General features: G+C 43.9%; 1 protein-coding gene across 5 annotated transcripts in view; it reads right to left on the bottom strand.

The window, feature by feature from the left end:
* The window catches only part of ETV6 (ETS variant transcription factor 6), a 241,133-nt gene that overhangs the window by 37,708 nt on the left and 179,587 nt on the right, over positions 1 to 23,838 (bottom strand). For all 5 annotated transcript variants that reach the window (XM_082348855.1, XM_082348853.1, XM_082348852.1 and 2 more), the window contains one exon: positions 12,202 to 12,366. In XM_082348855.1, coding sequence (XP_082204981.1) covers positions 12,202 to 12,366 — 165 coding nt within the window. The remainder of the gene's footprint in view (positions 1 to 12,201; positions 12,367 to 23,838) is intronic.

Genomic DNA, 23,838 nt, shown 5'->3' with positions numbered 1-23,838 from the left:
GGTCTGCCACCTATCCACGTGGAGCTTACAGGGGACAGGATGTGGCACTGAAACTCAGGTCAGAGCCATGCAAGTTTTTTTGAACTTTTTTGAACATGAAAGTCATATACAAAAAAAAGTATAAAAAATGCAAGAAGATAGAAAGAAACAAAACTCACCTACAATCCTATCCCTAAGAGATACAAGCCTGTTAATACTATCTACGGTATTATATGGTTATAGAATTAGAATCAGGCTTATCATAGTTTAGTATCTCTTTTTCCCTCCACATTATTTAACTGCTTTAGTAGCTGCATTACAACAGCCTGTCACAGGGATGTACCAGACTTTATTAGAAACTTAAATTGTCCCAATTTATTGCTACTATTTTTATAAAAAACATCCTTTTCACATCTGTCTTTATTTGCATTTCAGATTATTCAAAGAAGAATTACAAAGTCATTAAGGATGAAAAGTTTTAATGTTTCAATGACAACTCATGGATTCTTCATAGAAATCTTTCCAATAGAGAAAAACATGCCTTTCTGATCTACCCCAATCCCAGGCAGGAAAAGAATAAACGTGAAAAAGAAATTCACAAGTCCGGTCAGAGGTGCTAACTATTAAAGATACCCTATAAGGAACTGGCATGTTCTGGGATGCTTCCCTCTAAAAATACACACAGGCATTGCTCCAAGGTTCCACAATCTCTAGAAAATCATCTTTAGATGTCAGCACCTCGCAGAGGATGGTAGGGGCTGGTCTGAACTGGGGGCCTTCTGTTCTATTTGGTATTTGAAGTGTCCACTGAGTTGTTAATTAGCAAAAAAAAGCTGTCATGGTCTTGTCCCTCCCCTGTGACTTAGATCCAAGTTAAAAAATGCAGGTGGGCGCCTCAAAACCCCTTAGGGGTGGGTGATTAATCTTTAAAATACCACAGGCTTTTCTAACTGTCCCCCACGCCCTTCCACATACAGATATGCAGTCAGCAATTGTACCAAAGAGTGGGCTTTTGTCTCTAATTTTAGCCACTTTTAACAGATACTTTAATTAACAACTTAATTTAACTGCATATTTTGGGCTATTGCTAAATTATTTTTTTTTCCTCTTCAACTCAGCCTGGATCTGAGAAACACTCCAAATGAATTCCTTTGTTTCTGCAAACTTCTGCACCTTTTCTATTGGTACCAAATAAAGTTCCACAATACCCCGTCCTAAGTGATTCCTGAGATGCCCTGGTGTCTTTCCTTTGATTCTGTTCCTTCCTCTACCTTTGAATTTTGGTCATTATTAATATAACTTACTGCCACTGTTTACTACTGTGATCAAATAGAGCAAAAAGACTTCTGAGAACTGAAGACCCCATGTCACTTGGGTATTTCCTTTTAGTGAAACGGGCGGGGAGCCTCAGAGGTGCTCTGAACCAGACTTAAAAACGTCCTGTGTAAGGCAGAGCCGTGACACATGACTGCCTGCGGAGCTGGGAAGGCTTTGGAGCTCATCTGATTCAGATCCAGTAGTCATGGTGACGCTGTCTCTGACAAGACGAGGATACAGAGCCTGAAATACAGTCCTATTTTAATGATTCATATTTTAATCGCTTACAAAAATAAGTCCCTAATCAACATTTTGTGTCTTGGTTTAGTGTAAATGTCTTCCTGAACTTTTCCGAATTTACACGGCCTCACAACGCTGGGTTCTATTCTGTGGGTTTGAGCAAATGCCTTATACCGGTAGTAGCTGAAGAGGAAAACGAAAACACTGAAAAAAAAAATGTGTTCCTGATGATACTAACAAAAAATGGTCAGTTATTAGCGTACCCACTTTGGAAGGGGAGGCCAGGAAATACAGACGTAGCGTGTGTGCGGGTGTTGGACTCTGCTGGTTTGGACGCGGGCTGGTGTGAGGGGAGGGCCCCGGCGACCAGGGCTGGAGCGCCAGCTCCTCTGCATCAGGCGACCTTGAGCAGGTCCCTGAACTTCTCTGCGAAATGCAAACACCTCCCTCAGAAGAGGATGTCGTGAAGCAGGGCCTGGTGCACATCACACGTGGTCCCTCCCTGGAGGTCACTCGGGGGGCTGGAGGAGCTCTGGGTATGGTGGCTGGAGAGCCGGCAGGCCACTTTCTTTTCCGTTTCCATTTCTCTACGTGCACAGAGAAAGCGAGGCGACTAAGTGGATGCCCTCTGCCTTCTCCAGGCCTCAGCTCCTCACCTGGAAAATGGCGATATCAGCAGTATCTACCTCCCAGGGTGCCTGTGCGGACCGGAGGAGGTAAGCGTGTGATAAGCTCATCACAGCATCGGGCAGTGAGAACTCAGCAAACACCAGCTGTTGTGTGACCACCGCTGTTCCTGCTATTATTATGGACATCATTCAAGTGGTTTAGGACAGACCCGTAGACCCCGAGGGAGGTGTCAGGAGAACAAAGGAAGAGCGTCTGGGTCATGGTCAGTGTTACGTTCCCCCTTCAGCAAGGGCAAGGTGAAGTGAGCCCATTCCCCCTCTGCGCTAAGCCTGCAGCGGGGCTGACGTGTGCTCTGCCCCATACGCGCCCAGACCTTCTGCACTGCTTCCCCCAAGCCTCTCGTCCCAAAGCGGGCAAAGGGAGCCCAGCGGAGAAGGCTCCTGTCTGAGCGAGCAGGAGAGAGCTGGAGTGGGGCCGGCCAGGCAGAGCTCTGCCAGTTCCTTAACACAACCACGAGACCTAGTAAGGTAACGCTCGTAAGTGCCACCTGTGATAGCTGGCTAATGGGTGGGAGCCTGGGCCCAAGGTCCTGGGCCAAGAAAAAACTTAATTCTAAGACTGCAGAGTTTGGCCACAATTGGACCAGTCCATCCACAGACATGTTTCCGCGGCAACTAGGAGCTCAGTTGCGGAATGTGGCTGGCTTAGCACAAACGCATCGCAACTCTGGGGTAAAAACCAACCCACCGTGCGTGCCATGTGTGTATGATTGGCAGGAATAGTGTGTGCCTGGTAACGGCTTGGAATCTTAGACTTAGACAGGATTCTATAGGTTTCCTAGATGGACTCAAACTTGTGATCAGTAAAAGTCCCCTGCCTCCTCTTCCCCTGCCAAGAAGTAGCTTTGGCTGAGTACTTCTGTGATGGGTAGCCGGCCACAACATAAGCAAACCATTTCTGGACAGCTCTAGTTGACAGAAAGTTCTTCTGTTGAGTTGGAACCTGGCCTCCTCTGCAATCTCATGTACCTCGGGGTTCTTAGTTTTGGTTTCTGGAGCAGCACAGAACATGTGTCCCATCTACAACAGTTTCCTAAATAAATAAAGATGCTTCCCCCCGCCCCTCCATCCTCTTCCATCTCCACTGGCCCCTGATTCCTCCGATACCCAGTCAGTTTTCTTGCTACATTCTTAAAATCTTCTTATACACAGGAGATCACATCTCAAAAGTGATCTTAACAAAAAGATCTCTGGAATAAAGAACAGATTTAAAAAGAAGTTACATTTATTTGCCTGCTGTATAAACAGCATGAGCCATAGCACTATATATCTAACTAAGCTAATGACCACTGGCCTGAATTTAAAGGCACTGTTCAAAAAACTCTTGGCCTGTTCGACTCTTGATAAATCTTCTCTGTCTTCCCAGAAAAGAAATAACTAGTACTAACCATAAAAGATGCTCCTATTGTACTAAGCAATGAAACCAAGGCTATTGTTTAAGGGATAACAGCTTTTGTTGGTTTCTCCATATATCTTCAGGCATACACACATGGTTCATGCACCCATAGGCACGTGCACAAGTGGATTTGCCTCGAAGCTAGTGAATTTCAGGGGCCTTTATTTGTATGGTCCCATGAAAGGAAACCTAGAACTATGTGCCCTCAAATTATAAATTTCAGGTACCAAACACCCTAGATATACGCCTAGGTGCACGCACGGACACACACACACACAAGAGAAACCCGCAAACTAAACACACATACAATTTTGTATCAGTGATCCTGATGTTAAAAGCCAGGCAACTACTTCGAGAATCCTAAATTCTATTATTTTATTTGCAATTTGTTTAAAATGAACAGTAGCGAGAGTGAATAAAACTGCTGCAAGTTGCTTTATCAAAGACTAGTGTCCGAAGACGGAGAACATAAAGATGCTGTTTAGGGGGTTAAATGTATCTAAGTTTCTTTACTTTTTTTTTTTGAACATCTTTATTGGGGTATAATTGCTTTACAATGGTGTGTTAATTTCTGCTTTAAAACAAAGTTTCTTTACTTTCAGAAGAAAGAGCTTGGGCTCTGGAGCAGGGAAGTCCCAGGTTTGAATCCTGGTTCCTCTATTCAACAGCTGCGTGCCCTGAGGCAAACTACTTTTCTCTTTGAGCCTTAGTTCAAGGCTTAGTTAAATATACTTTTGTCTCAAATGAGAAAAATGTCCAGACTCGGCAGGGCTGTTAAGAGGATTAAATGAGATAATGTGAACAAGCGCCAGCCACACGTCTGCCCTCCTGTGCGCTCAGGAGATGGTACCCCTTGTGATTATGATAATTATTAACAGACGTGTCTCCAAAAAATCTGGAAGCTATTTGCTCTGCTTCAACACTTTTGTCTTTAAAGGACATGCGTAAGTTTCATAAAGTCACATTCACAAGAATGGAATTTTTTTCCAGTTGACATCATTTCATACAGATATTTCTAGTTCATGGTTTCTTTCTCTTTCCTTCTAGTTCACAGTTTACCTTCAACTTCTTTCTATAGGGTTCTTTCCTTCAGCATTTAAGCAGCTTCAAGCGTTTCCTGTCTTCTACACACGCGCGCACACACACACACGCACACACCCATCTTCCCCTCCAGGTGCTGCTCCTGATTCTCTCCTCCCATCGCAGCCAAACTCCCTGAGGGGCTGCCCAACTCCGTTATCACCACACCCTCTCCGTCCACCCCTCAGGGCCCTTCAGTCTCCACTCCCTCTCTCCAAAGCGCTCTTGCTGAGGTCACCTCCCTGTCATCAAACCCAAAGGGCAATGGTACTTGGGGACTTGCTGCCTCTTGGCAACATCACCACCACTAGCCACTGCCCCCCCCCCTTAGAACACCCCTCGGCTTCAGACATTCCTCCGTCTCCTGGTTTTCTGCTCTCCCTCCTTCCCCAACCTTAAAGGCTCCCAGATCTCTCATCGTCTTTCTCCCTGGGTCATCTCATCCCCTCCCATGGCTGCAATCAGCTTGTCTACGCTAAATCTACTCCAGCCAGACCTATCTCCTCAACTTCAGAACCTTCACTTACCTCCTACACATGTCCTCTTGCATGTCACCCGGGCACCGCGCATCTTATGTGTTCAACATAAACGCCTTTACAACCCATGTGGTGTTTCCTAGTGCAGTAAACGCCCAGCTGATTGGGCCAGAAACTCGGCACTCATCCTTAACGCCTCTCTCCCTCTTATACAACATCTGATCAGTCACCAAGACTTATAGACTCTGCCTTCTAAATACTGCTTGAATCACCCCCTTTTCTCTGCTGGCCCATCTCAGTTTAAGTCACCGCCTTTGCGCCTACCTGCCAGCCAAGTCGACGGCCCTACATCCTACTTCTCACCTCTGTACTTCATTATGCCAATCTCTGCTTCAGACCCTGAATGGCTTCTACCTGTCTTTAAAATAACATGTAAAGTGCTGAACATGATCTGCAAGGCCCTGTATGATCTACTGAAGAAATAATAAGTGACTCAATGAATGGCCGTAAAGCTACAGTGTATTCCTCTATATTTATATTCTCCACATTTATTTTAGCAAGTCTCCTATTCGGGGTGGCTTGGGCATTTCCAGTTTTTACCATTATAAATAGAATTGCTAAGGGCATTTTTTTTATCCCTCTATTGGATTGTTTCCTTCAAATATTTTCCTAAAACGGTGTTATCAGTGAAAGCGTATGATTAGTTTTCAAGTTCTTATTATACACTGCTTGTTCTGCAGAAGGCTGGGACCAGTGCAGAGTGTCATCTTCAAGACTACCCAGAGCCCCTCCCCCAGGCGTTTCACATCGTTTAACTTCTTGGGTTCAGTAGGTTTAAAGCAGAATCGTCACATTATTGAAAATTTGCATTTTTCTGGTGATGATTTACTATGTACATCTCCTCCTACGAAGATGATCTAAAGTAACACATTCTTACATTTGCAAACTGTTCTCTTTTCCCTTTCTCTCTCTTCCGTTTTTATTCAGAGATTTTAGTTTCCTTCTGACCAATTCTTTAAAAAACAAATAAATAAATGAAAGCACGCACAGTGTGGGAGGGATACTTTTCAGATTTGTCAGAAAACTCTCTCTGCTGGTCCTCTCTGCCTGTGATAGTTTCAAAATGAAGTCCGAGGCCTCGGTTCCTTCAGTTTCATCATAAATTCCACAGTGAAAACACCAACGCAGACACAGGCCTGGGGGATCCCGCTGGTGGCCTAACAAACATTCCCCATCATGGGATGGCTTGGGTTTCCAACTCTGCTCTATCTTAGTTTCCAAGCATTCCATTCAATCCATTTTTGTAGGCTGCTTGAATTACAAACATTTTAATTTAATGCGGAGTGCCTTCTGTGACCGTAAAAATAAACTTACTCTTTTACTTAGGAAGAAATATGTGAAATTCAGTTGATATCTATGTCTTGGACACAGAGATCCTGGGGAAAAAAAGGGAGCAGGCTGTGGGAAAATTTGAATATTATATTTAAGAGGAGAATAAATCACTTAGAAAAGAAATCTAGTAAGACAACTGCCTTTACCTGGATACAGAATATAAGGTAAGATAAAGCAAAGAATAAGCTTGTGAGAAAATACAAATACCGTGACACAAGTATGCACTGTTAATTAAAGGACATGTTGTATGTTTTACATGTTAAAATATGACTCCGTACGGCAGAAAGATCAGTTATCACCACCATTTCACTGATGGGGTAACCTCAGTGCTAAGAAATTCAGTGACTTTCCTGTAATTGACTTATCTAAGCATTTCTCTGATGGGTAATACACATATTTTTGGCTTGTTTTGCTCAAAGACACAGCAAAGGAAGAAAGAAGCCACTCTGGGTGTCTTCAGTCAAGGGTCATGTCTGCTGGAACTCCCACACTTCAGGGCTAACATTCCCCTGTGACCCACGCCCTCAGACCCTGTGACTTGAGTCTAAAACAGCCAGTTGATTCAGCTACTCAATTCAGCCAACCACCCACCATTGCTTAATAGAGATTAATAGGCAAGTTGGTTTCCAAGGAACTGTATGTAGATAAAGACCGGTATTTTCAGTTTAAAGAAATTTCAAAGAAATTTTACTATATTTGAAGATCACAAGCAAAGCATATTTCCAAAGTCAAAGGTTCTGGTGGGTTGGAGAGGTTTGTAACATCACACCCCAGTACGGTAAAAACTGATTTACTTAGTAAAACCCCAATTCACTTTTTGCTGAATTGACTTGAAGGAACTTTGAAAATATGTTTGCTTTGCTTTTCGCTTTTTTTTTTTTTTAGCATTGATAGAAAGTCTAACATGAATTAAATTAAAACTTTCTGTTCATTTAAATAATGGATACATAAATACGTTCCACCTGAATAACTCTAAATAAAAGTTAGTATCAGTGCTAACTTGTCTGTTCCGTCTTATTAATATGTTTTCACAGTCTCAAAGTGGTCAAGAAACACATTAGAGTTATTCATTGTAAGACATTCATTGAATTCATAAAATTCAATAAAATTCCTTTGAATTTAAATCATCACAGACCATTTAATATGGTAACTACCTAGTCGCTCAAGGACTAGGTAAAATTACCCTGTCCGGGTGACATTTTATAAAGCTGAGATTCCTTTACATTTCTTCCTTAACTTTGAGAATGTCATAAATACGACATCCTGTTGTATCCTCTGATTGAGAGATTATTTCAAAAAATAGATCCCATTTATATTCAACCTTGACAGCTTCTGTTTGGAGATGATATTTTGAAGTACATTCTAGTACATTCCCTATTTTATTCTAGTGGTTGAAAAGGGAGGACCTTTGTCCTGGAGGTGGACAGGGTAAATGTAGTTTGTTAAATTGGTCAAAGAATGCGGAGTTCAGAGAGGCTACCGTATTTGACTTAAGGTACCTCCATAGTTCAAGTAATTATAATTCATTGAGCTCCCGTTCTCTCCTCTCTACATTTGGAATGAGTAGTGTCAAGGAATGTTATTTCCAAACACAGAAAGCAGAAGTCTGGGTGAGGCCAGGCAGGAAACGTGGCTGGGAGGAAGCTATAAACATCCATTGATGGTGATGGGCCGGCCACCAGGTACTTTTGCTTCATTCTAGCAGCCCCATGACTAGTGAGAAGCTGCTGCTTTGTCGTAGGCAGCAAAAAAGATCCAAGGAAAGACAGGAAAAAACTGGGTGAAGTCTAGGTTTTACAAGGTATACAGGTCGAAGGAGACCAAGGTCTTGAATATTTATTTACTGCCTGTAGGTGGGAAGTTGTAATGTTTACTGGAAGCTTAACACTTTCAGTGGTTGAAGTTGGGTTGACCTGTTCAGAGTTGAAGGGAGTTTAGGATCCCCTTGCTGAAAATCCCATTTTATGGATGAGGAAAATAAGGGCAAATGAGGTGATGTGATCTGCGGAAGAGCCACGTGTAAAACCTGGGCCTCACGCATCTACACCAAATGCAAAAGCAAAGCCCGTGTCAGAAGAAGCAGTACCAAATGTTATACCTGAGAGAGAAGCAAGGTTTTCTATTTATACCTTGTCTCTGTCTAAGGAGAATGTGAGCAGGTATATCACGCCCTCATCACCCTGCTGGCTGGCTACTTCATGGGAGGGGTCTTCTCAACTCCTACTTAGTTCTGTCTTCCAATCCCTCTGACAATTCTCCCCTGTTTGTGATAAGTTTTCTTATAGCCCCTACTGGCAGGTATCACCTTGATATTCTGTCCATGGCTTTCTGGTTGATGCCTTAATTAAATTACCTATGGCGTAAATTTATCTTTATTCTCAGCTTGATGTCATGGGGATGATACTCAAAATGATTATCCCCAGCTTGGCCTGGTTCCTGCCTCAGATTCTTCAGAACAGGACGCATCTTCCTGGACGTCCTGGCATCGCTTGGCCAAAATGCCGGAAGTATTATTATTTTGGCGTCACTGATCCTATTCTGGACTTCAGCATCTTGCATGAGGACCGTAGCAATAGCACTGTATCTAGCTCCCCTGCTTTTAGCGACCCAATAAATCCACCCTATGCACTGATGGCAAATGTCTATACCAAAGGGAGAGCTCCAATCATATCATTCTCCTGATCAAAACCTTTCAGTGGTTTCCCATTACCTGCAAAATAACATCCAATCTCCTTAACCTGGGCTTTAAGATACTCTCAGGTTGGGTCATAACTCAACCAATATTTATTGAGTGCTGACTGAATGCTGTGCTAGATGTGGAGACATGGCAGCTTAACAGGACACAGCCCTGTCCAAACTGAACTCTCTACTCTGGGAGAGGATACGGAATAGAAAACTATCACGTGTAACACAGTGTGTGACTCGGGTGTGTGTGTGTGTGTGTGTCAGGGGCCATGACAGAATTAGGAAATGCTCTGAGATAAAAGAGGACCAGCACGTCACCCAGACTGAGGCGGGGAGAGGTGGAGGAAAGGAAGGTGGGGTGGAATCAGGGATGCAGGGATGGGAGCCAGGGACAGCATTCCTGGAGAAAGTAGCAGAACTTGAAACATGAAGAGGCAAGCAGACAAGCGAGGGGGGCGGTGATGAGTGGCGATGAACAGTGTCTAGCTCATGTGGCCTCCTCTCTGAGTTCCTCCTCCACACAAACTGGCCTCAACACCTTTCCTTACCTACCTCTTGCTCACCTTTCAAAGCTTTCAAAGTCCGGCTCCACTACCACACCACTGAGCCCCATTGGACAACCCAACTGGAAATCGTCTCTCTATCCCTCAAGTCCTTCAGCCCAAACTTCTGTCCTCTGGTGTGGAGCTGCCCAGGGAACACTCACGGAATGAATTTCTACTGTCCCCTCCTAACCGTGGCTACGGCACCACGTCCCGACTATCGCACCAGCCTTATGCTGCCTCTTCCATCCGTAGGGGGGCTTCCTCACCGCCACCCAAACACACTAAGTTAATGCTGCTCCAGTGACCCACCCACTCAGTTCCATCCTTCACGTCCCAGATCAGCTTCACTCCTGCTTTCTTGAGACCCACCCGACTCTGCTCTCTCCTTCCCCAGCTCCCTGTGCCTTCAGGTTCAGTGCAATCCTGGCTCCAACTGGGCAGCAGGCTCCTGCCCACCTTCCCACGTGGCCCACCCGGCAAAGACCTGACAAAGTGGCAAGGGTGTACTGACAGCTTTTGTGTATCTTCGCTCCCAGCTTTGAGCAGAGAGAACCTAGTTTCACAAGGAAAGTTGAGAGGTCACCGGAGAGAAAAATAAATCAGCAACAAAAAGGAACACCTGAGATATGGTGGGGGGAAGGCAGATTTACAAAGACTCTGGGAGGAAAGCGTGCCCAAGGTCTAAGTCAAATCAAGTTAAAACACATCACTGTGTTTTCCCCTGTTTGCCTGACATGAGTAATTTCTCCGGAACCCTGAAGAGTTACAGCTCTTTTCCTCCAGATAGGTAACTTTGCCCCCTTTGAGTATAATCTTTGAGTTTCCACTGGAACAGAAAAGGGAAGTGTTTTTGCATTAAATTAAAAGGAACTACTGAGGTTCCTTTTAGGTTAGTTTTATTTATTTATTTATATCATTGTTTTACGGTTTTCTTATTCTGAGGCTACAGAAAGAATCAATGATTGAAGACCAAATGTTTCAGGTAGGTTTGTGTCCCTTATAAAACCATAGCAATGATCTGTTTTTCAGCCTTAATATAAGTTTTCAAGTTTCCATTAACATCTATACTTCTGGGGGAACCTTCCCTTTTATCATTTCCTCATATAAACGGTTCTGCTGCAATTGGGAAAAGCTGGGGCGATACTGTCCCATACACACCCTTATCTTACCCTCTGTGATAGGGCTGTTTCCTCGTGGCGGTTAGCTAGTGTATTAACTCCCGGCCAGCCTCCAGGAGTAAATCGGGGTGAACGTAGCTGGGCACTATGGCAAGACCTCCTGCAGGACCCCTGTCCTCAGTCAAGGAAGACAGGGTCTCTGCCAGACAAGTTGCATCAAAGTGGGGCTGGTGGTGAGACTTGACAGAGGGAGGGCCCATCAGTCCTTGAATAACTGCCCTCAAGAGGCAGAAACCTGAGACCAAAGTTCCCCTTGGACATATGGAGTTCCCAAATCTCTACATCAAAATATCCATCAAGTGTGAGAAATGAAGTTGGAAAGTATATTTGAAACCTTACCCAAGTCAGGAATACACTTTGCAGGTACAAAAGCTCCTTACTGAATGAAACCTTCCCATGTGGGTTCAGGAGCCCTTATTTTGACAAATCTTTCTAGTTAGATGCGTTGCTTATATTTTTCAGGGGTTCTACAAGCTACAAGATGCATTACTTCAAAGAATTCAGTACTTCTAAAGGAAATCTCTTGAAGCCCTGGGCATTTGTTTCTAAACTTGCCTGGGCTACTAGGATCTCCACCTTTCCCAGCCCTTCTCTCTTGTTCCCTCGATTCTTCTTTCCTTTCTACTCCTCCTACCTCAGCAGTGCTCATTCCCCTTCCTCTGCTGTCTTTTGTTATTTTGTTTTTGTTTTTGTTTTGTTTTTTGTTTTCTTTGGCTGCACCATGCGGCATGTGGGATCTTAGTTCCCTGACCAGGGATCAAACCCGCGTCCCCTGCATTGGGAGTGCGGAGTCTTAACCACTGGACCTCCAGGGAAGTCCTCCTGTCTTTGTTTTTAACTGAGCAGTTTGCAATCTACACTCACGCTCAAGTATCTCTTGTAAAAGTCTTCAGAATCAGAAGCCAGGCAGAGAGAGAGGGCCAGAATGCATTTTCTTCCTTATTTGGTGGTACAATGAGATCCCTTAAGTTCCAGGGTCTATAGGTCTGAACTGGGTTACTTCTCCTAACCTTAAAAGTTTCCCCTGGACCTGGAAATTCTTCCTCTTCTCCCCTCAAACTGTCCTAAGTCAGCAGGATCTGTCCTCTAACTAAGCTGGGTCACTGTCCTTGCATTCACGGTGACCTGATGTGGAGACCTCTTGGGAGGGTAAGTGGTGACAAAGGCCAACTCTGGCTACCAGACTTTCCAGGCTGAGCCCATGTCCAGAGTCCAGACTCTCACCTGAATGAGGAGACCGGTAGCGAAAGTCCTCTTTGGTCAGGAGCAGGAGAGCTTTGCCATTCATCTCAAACGTGTTGCTGTCAATTGGCCTTAGAGAAAACTCATTTTCAGCCCACTTGAGCCACTGGGCTACGTCATCTCTGCTCCAGTACATTGGCTGCAAGCCTGTTGGAGAGACAGCAAGGCAGAAAGAAAAGAGAGAGAGAGAGAAAAAAAAAGGTCTTGTCAGTTAGACAGTTGAAATAAAGGGAAAAGATTTCCGAATGGTTAATAAAATTGAGTCTCCATATCTGAAGAGCCCTTAGGTTCCACCCTGAATCCCAGGTAAAACTCAAGCTTCATGAGAGGCAAAGTGCGATATCAAATGAACTTTTTATTTAGAGGCAAAATGGGGAAAAAAAAATCCCTTTTTATGTCTTTAAGGAACTGTAGGTCTCACAGCCCTTCCTTCCTTGCCCGGCTCCAGCTCCAGGGGTGTCTGGATTCCTGGTCTGCCCGGACAGAGCAGCTGTATAGCGGGCCTGAAGCACCTGAGGGGGCTCAGAGTCATGACAAATGTCAGTGTGCTTTGGAGGCGACTTCAGAATCAGAGCTGATCTGATTGTAGCCCAGAGTCCTTTCAAAGTGAGAATGTTCCAGAGCGGGGCTTGACCTTCCAGAGATGCCAAATAATGTAGTGTTCCCTGAAACTTCTTCCAGGAAGAGCAACTCACTCGCCTCTGGGAAGCTATCAGGCTAGCCTCTGGGAATGAGAGGGCAAGGTAAGGATGAAAGGTCTTTCGCCTGTTTACTGTACTTGCTGATGTCAGAACTTCCTGGTAGGGGTGGTACTTGAACTCTGAGTAGGACCACGAGTGGGTTAAAGGGAGGGCAGCCACTGAGGCGGAGAGCATGGCTCGGGCTGGGTCTCCGTCTGGAAGCCTGACTGTGAATCTATGTTTTTATTTGATTTTGCAGTTGTGGGAAATCTTGGACATATCATTCAAGTGGTTTAGAACAGTCGTTCTCAAAGTGTGATCCCAGGACCCTTCGGGGTTCCCAAGACCTTTTCAGGGTGTCTATGAAGTCAAAACTCTTTTCATAACAATATTAAGAGGTTATTTGCCTTTTTCATTCTCATTCTTTCATGAGCATATGGTGGAATTTTCTAGAGGCTACACAGCATGTGATATTACAGCAGACATGAGAATCCATCCATTTTCTATGAAGCTAGACATTAAAGAGACTTGCAAAAAATGTAGAACAATGCCACTCTTTCACTAATTTTTTTTGGTTTTGGAAAATATATTCATAAATATATTTATGTTAACATATACTTGGCTTATTATTTTTCAGTGAGTTAACCAATATTTTTACATATATTATAACAAATACTTAAAATTTTCAGTTTTAATTTCCAATATGGTAAATATAGATAGATATAAGCCACATGAGCAAAGCTCTTTGGGGTCTTCAATAATTTTAAAGAATCAAAAGAAATCCTGAAACCAAGCTGTTTGGGAACTGATGGGTTAGAAGAAGCTAGATGCACAAGAGTGCTTTATTCTCTAAAGTATCGTATGAATTAATAGTTCAAATACAACAGAATCAGTGTTTGCTAAGAGGAGCTTCAGTCTCTCTATTTAGTTACTTCAACTTGCTAAGGAGACTCCAAGTGTGTCCTCTGACAGTGTCCTTTGGTTTGATCCTGGAAAGAAGCACCTTTCATCCTTCTGTCAGGCATGACAAAGAACTGTCTGGTCTATTTGGATGGGCTGCTTTTCCTCCCGGGTGGACTGGGGAATGGGATGGCTCAGATGCCCTTGAGAAGATCCAGGGCCTCTGGGCATGACAACTGGCTCTGTCTTCCAGGTGGTTTCTTTGCAAAGTCTAGTTTTAAAGAATGGCAGCTGGCTTCCTTGGACCCTGGGGAAGTCTCTTTGAAACTGGTCTACTGTGTAGGGCACCAGTAAAGCACTATGGGCACTGAAATAATTAGAGATGGGCATTGAGAGTTTTTTCCTTGGTTTTTAAGTTTTATGATTTTTTTTTCACGTGAAAAAAGGGGCATTGTAAAATAATAACGTGTAGTATGTTACTGCTCTATGATCTTTAGAATAAACACAGCCACTAAAGAATTCAAGGTTTTGTTTTGGACTCTTGACTGGGCCAAGAAGCAATGCCTATTAAAAATGGCCCTCAGCTTCCCTGGTGGTGCAGTGGTTAAGAATCCACCTGCCAATGCAGGGGACACGGGTTCGAGCCCTGGTCCGGGAAGATCCCACATGTCGCGGAGCAACTAAGCCCGTGTGCCACAACTACTGAGCCTGCGCTCTAGAGCCCGCGAGCCACAGCTACTGAGCCCGTGAGCCACAACTACTGAGCCCGCGAGCCACAACTGAGCCCACGTGCCACAACTACTGAAGCCTGCATGCCTAGAGCCCGTGCTCCACAACAAGAGAAGCCACCGCAATGAGAAGCCCATGCACTGCAACAAAGAGTAGCCCCCGCTCACTGCAACTAGAGAAAGCCTGCCCGTAGCAATGAAGACCCAACGCAGCCAAAAATAAAATAAACATTAAAAAAAAAAAAAGGTCCTTGGGACATGGATGGACTTGGAGGGCCTTATGCTAAGTGAAATAAGGTAGATAAAGACAAATACTGAATGATATCACTTATATGTGGCATCTAAAAAATACAACAAACTAGTGAATATAACAAAAAAGAAGCAGACTCACAGATACAGAGAACTAGCGGTTACCACTGGTGGGGGGATGCAACATAGGGGTCGGGCGGTGGGAGGTACAAACTACTGGGTGTAAGAGGCTCAAGGACGTATTGTACAACATGGGGAATATATGCAATATTTGGTAATAACTATAACCTTTAAGAGTTGCATTTTTAGGGACTTCCCTGGTGGTACGGTAGATGGGACTCCACGCTCCCAATGCAGGGGGTCCGCGTTCGGTCCCTGGTCAGGGAACTAGATCCCACATGCATACTGCAACTGAGGAGGCCACGTGCCACAACTAAGGAGCCCGTGAGCCGCAACTAAGAAGCCCACCTGCTACAACTAAGACCTGGTGCAACCAAATAAATAATACATTAAAAAACAAAAAAAATTGCATTTTTAAAAAGTTAAAAAAAAAAAGGTCCTTGGAGATAGGAGGTATCCCAGCTCTTTCCAATGACCTTGAAAATGCATATCTGGAATCACTGTGAGGTGTATGTGTGTGTGTGTGTGTGTGTGAAAATGGTTCAGCAAGACCTCGACTTTTGAACTGGTTAAAAAAAAACAACACAAACCCTTAGAGTTGACTTCCTACAGTCAATGGGGTCACCTCTGAACGGGAACAGCAGAGTGATTAGTTATTAGGGACTTTTCCCTTCTTCTCCTTCACACAAGGGGCAAGAGCACAGCCAGCCCTTAGGGGACGAATGTGAGGACCAGCCAAGCGTGGCCTAAGGAACTGCCTCGGGGCAAGAGGGCCGCAGAGCAGAAGATGCTTGGTCAGAAACAGGAAAAAGGACGGGGTAGCTTATTGGAAGAGGGAGTGCCAAAGCAAAAACAGAACCGAATCCCGCTCGGGAGGGGAAATGAGAGTAAAATGCTGAAGTTTCTGCAGAGGAGACACTGAAGCGAGGGAGGCGGGTGAGAAGGGGGTGGGTACACAAGTAGTAATTTGAGGTTCTTTATATTCTATGGAAGAAAATACGCATGAGTAATCTTTTCCCTAAATACAAGAAGAGCCGCACACTCCAAACAGCCCTGCCGGTTAAGAACAACTGTTTCTCTTTTCACTTCCCATTAATCTCTCCCACAGCCCGGCCCCCGAAGCAAGCGGAGCCATCACGTGGAAACCCCCTCACCAGGGACCGACTGAATGCTTGTGGGCTAAGGGGACCTGGCGAGTCACAGTCTGTCCCGGGAACACCGTGGTAATCCTAGCAGTTGTACAAAAGTGACCCCGACAGACTAGGCTGCCTGCTGGAGGCCAGGCAATACACTAATCAGAATCACCGCTCTTCCAAAGAGAGAACGCGGACACACTCACCGAGCCGGAAAGAGGTCTGATAAACTTTGGTGTTCAAAGTCAAGTCCCACTGCTATACCCTTTTCAATTCAATAGAATAAAAAGGTCCTGGTGTAGGATGCACTCTGCCATTCTAACTGAGGAAAAAGAAGCCTCCTTTCCTCAAACCTCAGGGCCCTAAGGCCTGCGTGTTACAGCCTTGGATGGAGAGGTCACTCCCATCGAATCAGGACCATTTAATTCACTTAATAGTCACCCAGCACCATTTTGAGCACTTTATAAATATCAGTTCATTTGATTGCATGCTCACAGTAACCTGTGAGAGAGGGTTTCAGTTGACGAAACTAAGGCCCAGTGCATTTAAGGGATTTGCCCAAAGGCACATGACCACAGTGACCAAAAAAACAAGAGGAGCTGAGATTTCGAACCCAGGGCACCGGGTTTCCGAGTCTGTGCTCTTACCCACCACATTCTGCTGACCCGTGTATTTCCCATCCAGATTCAGAATGCAGATTGATTTTCAACATCTATTGGGGATTCCGAAAAGACTGAGTGAATTGAATCCTCCCCCTCCGAGACTTTGATCCTGGGAGGTTTCTCAAGTTATCAACAGACTAAAAATAGAGCAAAAAACCCCCCTGTAGATCCCTGGAGAAATAGATTTATACATGGGAAGATGAGGGAGGTGTAGGCGAGACTCTGCTTTTAATGCATCCAGGAATAAGGCTCTACCGTCACTAGCTACTTGCTCACAGGCACTTGCTGTGCACACACCGAGCCTGTGTAGACAGTTGCTAGTGTAACAGAACACGGGCAAGACCAGGGAGGAACGCGTCACATGTAACTTGTTTTACAGTTATGTCTTGCAATGTTAGCTCAACTAAGTTGGAGAATATACATGTTAATGATCACTAGTAAAAAGAAAAGACAGAGAGACCATTATTCCATACCTACATTATGCTACTCCCTGGGCGCATAACAAGCCTGTGAAAGCCACCCTAAGACCCGCACTTTTAACGCCAATTAATTTCAGAGCATAGCTGAGAAGGATTTTGCACAGAAGAAATGAACTGCTATGATTAAGAAAATTACTAAGAGTTCCACCGCACTTTTTTTCCCAAGTGGGTCAAGTCAAGTTCATGGGGCCGTACCCTTCAATGACATACCCGGACCCTTAAACTTCCTTGTGATACTTCTCCAATTCCATGTTCAAAGAAGCAGCCACATTCATCAGTACACTCTTAGCCTCGATTCAGACCTTTTGAGTTATGTTTAAACTAACGACGGAAAGTATGCTGCGAGATAGGAGCCTGGATTTTATTCCCAGATCTGCCATTAATTAACATGTGATGCTGGGCCGGCCACTCAGTTTCTCTTTGGTTCAGTGGCTTCATCTGTAAAACGAGGGGCTTAGAGTATGTGATCTCTCTTCCCTTCTGGGTTTAATATGGTCAAGACGCTTCCATTTAACTTGAATCCTAAAACCCAAAGAATACAAGCAGCCGGGACCCTTTTTCTACAGAGCTACTCCATGCTCACGACAATGACCCTGAGATTTTGTAACTTCCTGAAGGCTCCTCTGAATCACGGAAAACAGATTAAGTTACTTTAAATAGAGTTTGGTTGCTTACGAGTATTTTTTTATATTCTAATTCTTGGAAAAGTTATAACCCGGTAACGGCAATAATAACATTTTAAGAAGGTGTTTTCACGTGTATGACCTCAGGTAATTCTCCAAAAAGCCCTGTGAAACCCACTGTAGTCTCATTTCAATTTAACAGATGAGGAAACAGAGGCTCAGAGTCATTAGAGGATGTTGCTGGTTTGCGTAATACTCAATTCAAGCTCTTTTGCTATAGTAAACATTCATCAAAAACACCCTTTATCCTAAACGTTCTGTATACACAGGAACTGGCTGCAGATTCTGTGGCTTAGAGGACAGAATCGTAGAAGACTACTCCCACTGCCTCTTATTCATTAGGCAGCTGAAGCTGGGAAAAGTTAAGAGATTGAACCAGGATCAAGCTGCCCCAGGTTCCCTGACTCTTTCCAACCTCCCACCGTGTCTTGATGACACTGAACAGTTCCGTAACCCTTGACATAGTGAGGAAGGTTATCACTTCCTTGCTTAGTCATCTTGCCTTAAGATTAAACATCCTTCATTGGTCCAAACAGAAGTTCTGTACTGCCTTTTTTAGAGCCTTACAGGCCTGCCTGCCTCCTCTGGAAATACTATTTGGCTCCCATTCCTAAAAGTAGTACCAGAAGCAGGTCTAGAACCTTTCTATCTCTGGACAATGTTTTTGTTCATAATAATAGCTAACAATTATTGAGCATTTACATGAGTCTTCACTACAACGATTATTCCTTCCCGTTTTGTAGAGGAGAAAACTGCCACACACGGTAGATGGAAATGATGGTGCTGGGATTGAAAACCAGGCCCCAACTCTTAACACCCCACCATATGGATTCTCCAGTTGCCCTCCGTATCGAGGTTCCACATCCAACCAACTGCGGATCAAAAATACTCAGGAAAAAAATTCCAGAAAGTTCCCAAAAGCAAAACTTGAATTTGCTGTGTGCTGGCAACTATTTACATAGTGTTTACATTGTAGTCACAACAAATTACATAGCATTTGCACTGTGTTAGGTATTATAAGTAATCTAGAGATGATTTAAAGTATATGGGAGGATGTGTGTAGGGTATATGCAAATACTACACGAGTTCATATAAGGGACTTGAGCATCTGTGGATTTTGGTATCTGAGGGGGTCCTGGAACCAATCCCCCCATGCGGATACCCAGGGATGTCTGTAACAGCAAACACTTACCAGCATTTACTGTGTGAAAGGCACTGTTCTAAATGCCTTCTGTATGCAACTCATTTAATCCCCACAGCAATTCTATATGATAGAAACATTCACTATCCTCATTTACAGAGGAGAAAACTGCAGCACTGAGAAGTTAAGTGATGCAGCCAAAGTCAAATACCCAGTGGAAGAGCCAACATTTGAACCTAGTTGGTCTAGCCCGAAGTCCATATTTATTGACTCCTTGCCTCTCTGTCTAAGGTTATTTGGTGTTTTGGCAGGACATCAGGTTAAATTCAGGATTTAAAAAAAGAGAGAGAGAGAGAAAAAAAAGTTTCAGTGATTTTGTGAACTTTCACAGTGGTTAAACATTTAGGCACAGAGCACCAGCACGGAAACTCTACTTCTCAGCTGTGTGATCTCGGACAAGTTTCTTAACCTCTCTGTGTCTCACTTGCCTCAACTGGAGAATGGGACAACTTTCAACTTGTGAAGCAAGTGCCACTGAATCATAGATGACATGCTTGTCAAATTGGCAGATGACATAAAGCTAGGATAGAGTAAGATGATACAAATGATGATGATATAAAATACAAAGGACAGTATTTGGCATAGAGCAAAAGCACTTAATAGTTATTTACCATTATCATTTTTTTTAAGTTTTTTTTGTTTGTTTTTGTTTTTAAATTAATTAATTAATTTATTTATTTATTTTTGGCTGTGTTGGGTCTTCGTTTCTGTGCGAGGGCTTTCTCTAGTTGTGGCAAGCGGGGGCCACTCTTCATCGCGGTGCGCGGGTCTCTCACTATCGCGGCCTCTCTTGTTGCGGAGCACAGGCTCCAGAGCGCAGGCTCAGTAGTCGTGGCTCACGGGCCCAGTTGCTCCGCGGCATGTGGGATCTTCCCAGACCAGGGCTCGAACCCGTGTCCGCTGCATTGGCAGGCAGATTCTCAACCACTGCTCCACCAGGGAAGCCCTACCATTATCATTTTTATAATCTCCCTACCCTGCACATATATGGCTGCTGTTTGGAGCCCAACTGTAAGAATGTATATTAATCCGTATTAGATTTCATCTTGCTATTTTCCATCATCATCCCAGCCTGCAGCAGTCCCTCCAGATCTGGACCTATCTCTAGTATCATCAATACTTTGTAGCTGCATGTCGTCTGTGGTTTTGATTAGCACCTGTCACCTCAACAGGTTACTGACAAAGTGCTGATTAGGTGAGGGCTGACATGAGAGCACTCTGGTGACACGCCAGTCACCTCCTTGCAGGTGGAGACTGATCCAGTTACTGGCTCCATTTGGGTACAGGTGTTCAATTATCAATGCATGTAAATACTCGGATATTTGGACTACATCTTTCCAGTTCAGCCATAAATGGAACCATCTGAAATTCAAATAAAATGCTTTCTTGATGTCCAGAAATACAATAACTACAAAAGTTACAGCAACCTTATTTAAGAAGATGAAGAGAAGGAGAAGGTGGTTGGTTCCTAAGGGATAACTTTTCCCTAAGTGCTTACAACATATATGTTTGAAAATCTCTCCTGAGTTTCATCTAAAAGTTATAACACGTTAGCTGTTTTTAGTCTGTACATACTGCCTTTTTTCCTTTTTCGACTCTGAGTGTCAGGTAAACAACGGCTCATATTCTTTCTTTTAGTGCCTCTTCCATTTCCCACAATGCTTAGGGATCACTGTCAGTGGCCTTTCACCCTTGTAAGTTCTTTATTCTGGGATGTCATTTGTCTGGGCCGAGAGCCTTGAATTTATTTAGAACAACTTAGATTCACTTTTACAATCAATTCACCCATCTTGGGCTTCAATTCCCTCATGTCAGTTTGCACTACCTGTTTCAGTCTGACAATCACCCTCCTTGATGGAAGAGAGGGAAGAAAGAGAGAAGTTGCCCAGTTTTGTTTTCTGTTTGCCACCCAACCCAATCTGCATGCTGATACCGTGCTTATTCTTTTACTGCCCCTCCAAACACAGCTTTCTTAAGCATCTCCCATAGTTTTTAGCTCACTTAGTTTTAACATTCTAGACCTAAAAATCTCTCCTTTATATGTTAAATTGTTTTGTTGTTGAGGTACAGTTGATGTATAATATTATATACGTTATAGGTATATAGTAATCCACAATTTTTAAAGATTATACTCCACTTACAGTTGTTATAAAATATTGGCTATATTCCCTGTGCTGTACAATATATCCTTGTAGCTTATTTATTTTACACATAGTAGTTTGTATCCCTTCTTCCCATACCCTTACATTTCTCCTCCCCCCTCCCCTCTCCCCACTGGCGACCACTGGTTTGTTCTCTATATCTGTGAGTCTGCTTCTTTTTTTAATTATATTCACTAGTTTGTTGTATTTTTTAGATTCCACATATAAATGATATCATATAGTGTTTGTCTTTCTCTGTCTGACTTGTTTCACTTAGCATAAGGCCCTCCAGGTACATCATGCTGTTGTAAACGACAGAATTTCATTTTTTGTTTTTAAAAAGATTTCATTTTCAGTAACTTGTTCTTTCATCCACTATATACATCTTTTAAAAAATCTGAGCTCATTAGACTGGCACACAGAAAACAGTGGGAAGATAAATTGGCATGATCTTTCTAGTAAATAACTTGGTGATAGTTTAAGAGCCCTGTAAATGTTAACTTCCGAGAATCTAGCTTAAGAAAATAATTTAGGATACAGAGAAATGGTTCATGCACAAAGATGTTCATTGCAGTGTTATTTTTAATAGTGAAAAGCTGGGAACATCAATAAGGAAATAGTTAAGTAAACTATAAACAACATCTCTGGTTAGAAAATTATGCAGCCAATAACATAATATTTATAAAGAGTATCTATTCATATGGAAAATCACAAAATAGCATGTGTGCATATATAGTATAATCTCAAACAACTTACAGAAAAATATTATAATGCAACATAAAAATATTAACAGCAACTGTCACTCAACTGAGTTACAGGTGATGTTTACTATCTCCTTTTCATTTTTTATTTCCCAATTCTCTCTATTAAGCATGTATTACTTTCATATTTAAAAGGATCTATTTAAAAATTGAGCTCATCAGAGAAGGTCCCCTCATCAGCCTCATCCGATTCTTTAGTTGTCTTCCTCCCTTCTCATGCCCTGTGTAGTTGATATGTCAGAATTTCATTTGCAAGAGCACCCTGATTCTCTAGACTCGGTTTTAGCCCCTTTCAGATCATGGGCCCATAGGTAGTCTTCCCCTCAATTTAAGTCATTTCCCTTCTTCAAGTCAAGAAAACACATCTGCTCATGCCTTTCAATTCCCTACCCAATTCCAAGATGATGTTTTCATTCTCACCGAAATTTCCATCATTTCTCCTTCGCCAGCCAATTCCTCCTCATTTGTCAGACATGTGTGCAAATTAGCAGTGCCCCTCATTGCTGCTTCTACCTTCTGGGAGATCAAATTGCTGACTGGTAGGTGCATGTGTTAAGAGTTAAAACGTGCATGTGGGGCTTCCCTGGTGGCGCAGTGGTTGAGAATCTGCCTGCCAATGCAGGGGACACGGGTTCGAGCCCTGGTCTGGGAGGATCCCACATGCCGCGGAGCAGCTGGGCCCGTGAGCCACAATTACTGAGCCTGCCCGTCTGGAGCCTGTGCTCCGCAACAAGAGAGGCCGCGATAGTGAGAGGCCTGCGCACCGCGATGAAGAGTGGCCCCCGCTCGCCGCAACTAGAGAAAGCCCTCGCACAGAAACGAAGACCCAACACAGCCATAAATAAAATAAACAAACAAACAAACAAAAAACGTGCATGTGTGTAGCTGAAGGCGATTTCAGCGATTCTCACATCATGCTTGGCACACGACGGTCCCCTGGTAATGCCAGACTGTATGGCCAAAGAACCCAAATACTAGTACCCCACCTTGGGCCAGCTCTGCAGCCTGTCACTGCCACCCTCTCCTACCAACATTCTCACCAGGTGGGACACCTCTGATCTGTGCAGTTCACTGCCATTACCAGATGCTTCTCAGACAGGTTGGGACCTGGGACCCACTGCTGCAGTGCTTGCACCTGGAGAAGCGTCTCAGGGGGCAACAAAATACAAAGAAACTATAATGGACTAAATATAACTGCATGCATGGGCAGTTGGGGTAAATTATGGACAATAAGATACAAAAAGACCAGAAAGCCCAACTGCCACTTCTGAAGAGCCAGGAACAAAAGCAAGGTGTCCGGAGCAAAAGCGGGGTCCTGCACATGCCCCCTGCACTCAACACCACAAAGGGGTGGGCAAACGATCTAAGCCACCCCTTCAGCCCAACCCCCTGGACACACCCCTACCCTCACCCCATATAAGGAACCAGCTCGCCTCCCCCCTCGGAGAGTAAGCAAGGGAAGCTGCTACTTGTTTTCACTCCCCACTGCTGCAGCAGGGGCCCCAATAAAGCCTTGCCTGAATTTCTTGTCTGGTCTCTTATCAATTTCTATTGATTAAGGAGGCCAAGAACCCTGTTGGTAACACTTCCACATTCATGGCATCCCAGCAACTATTCCGTGAGGGAGCTTAGGTTGGCACAACTGTATTTGCAGAAGAAACTGAAACTCAGAGAGGTTGAGGGACTTTCCCAAGGTCACGGTGGGCCTCAGACCAGAACTCCGGCTCCTGGTCTTCTGTATATGTCCAGTGAACTTCCTCTGGGTCAAAGGAAATAAAGGATATAAAAGCCCCTTGCACTTTAATGCACTATAAAAGGCACTGTAAAAATGCAAAAGAATTAGGAATCATAAATCATAACTCAACTGTAGCAGGTTGAGTTG

The sequence above is a fragment of the Balaenoptera borealis genome (assembly GCF_965194805.1).
Source record: "Balaenoptera borealis genome assembly, chromosome: 13".
Lineage (NCBI taxonomy): Eukaryota > Metazoa > Chordata > Mammalia > Artiodactyla > Balaenopteridae > Balaenoptera > Balaenoptera borealis.
The sequence above is the reverse complement of the archived record's forward strand: the minus strand, read 5'-3'. Positions and strand labels throughout refer to the sequence as shown.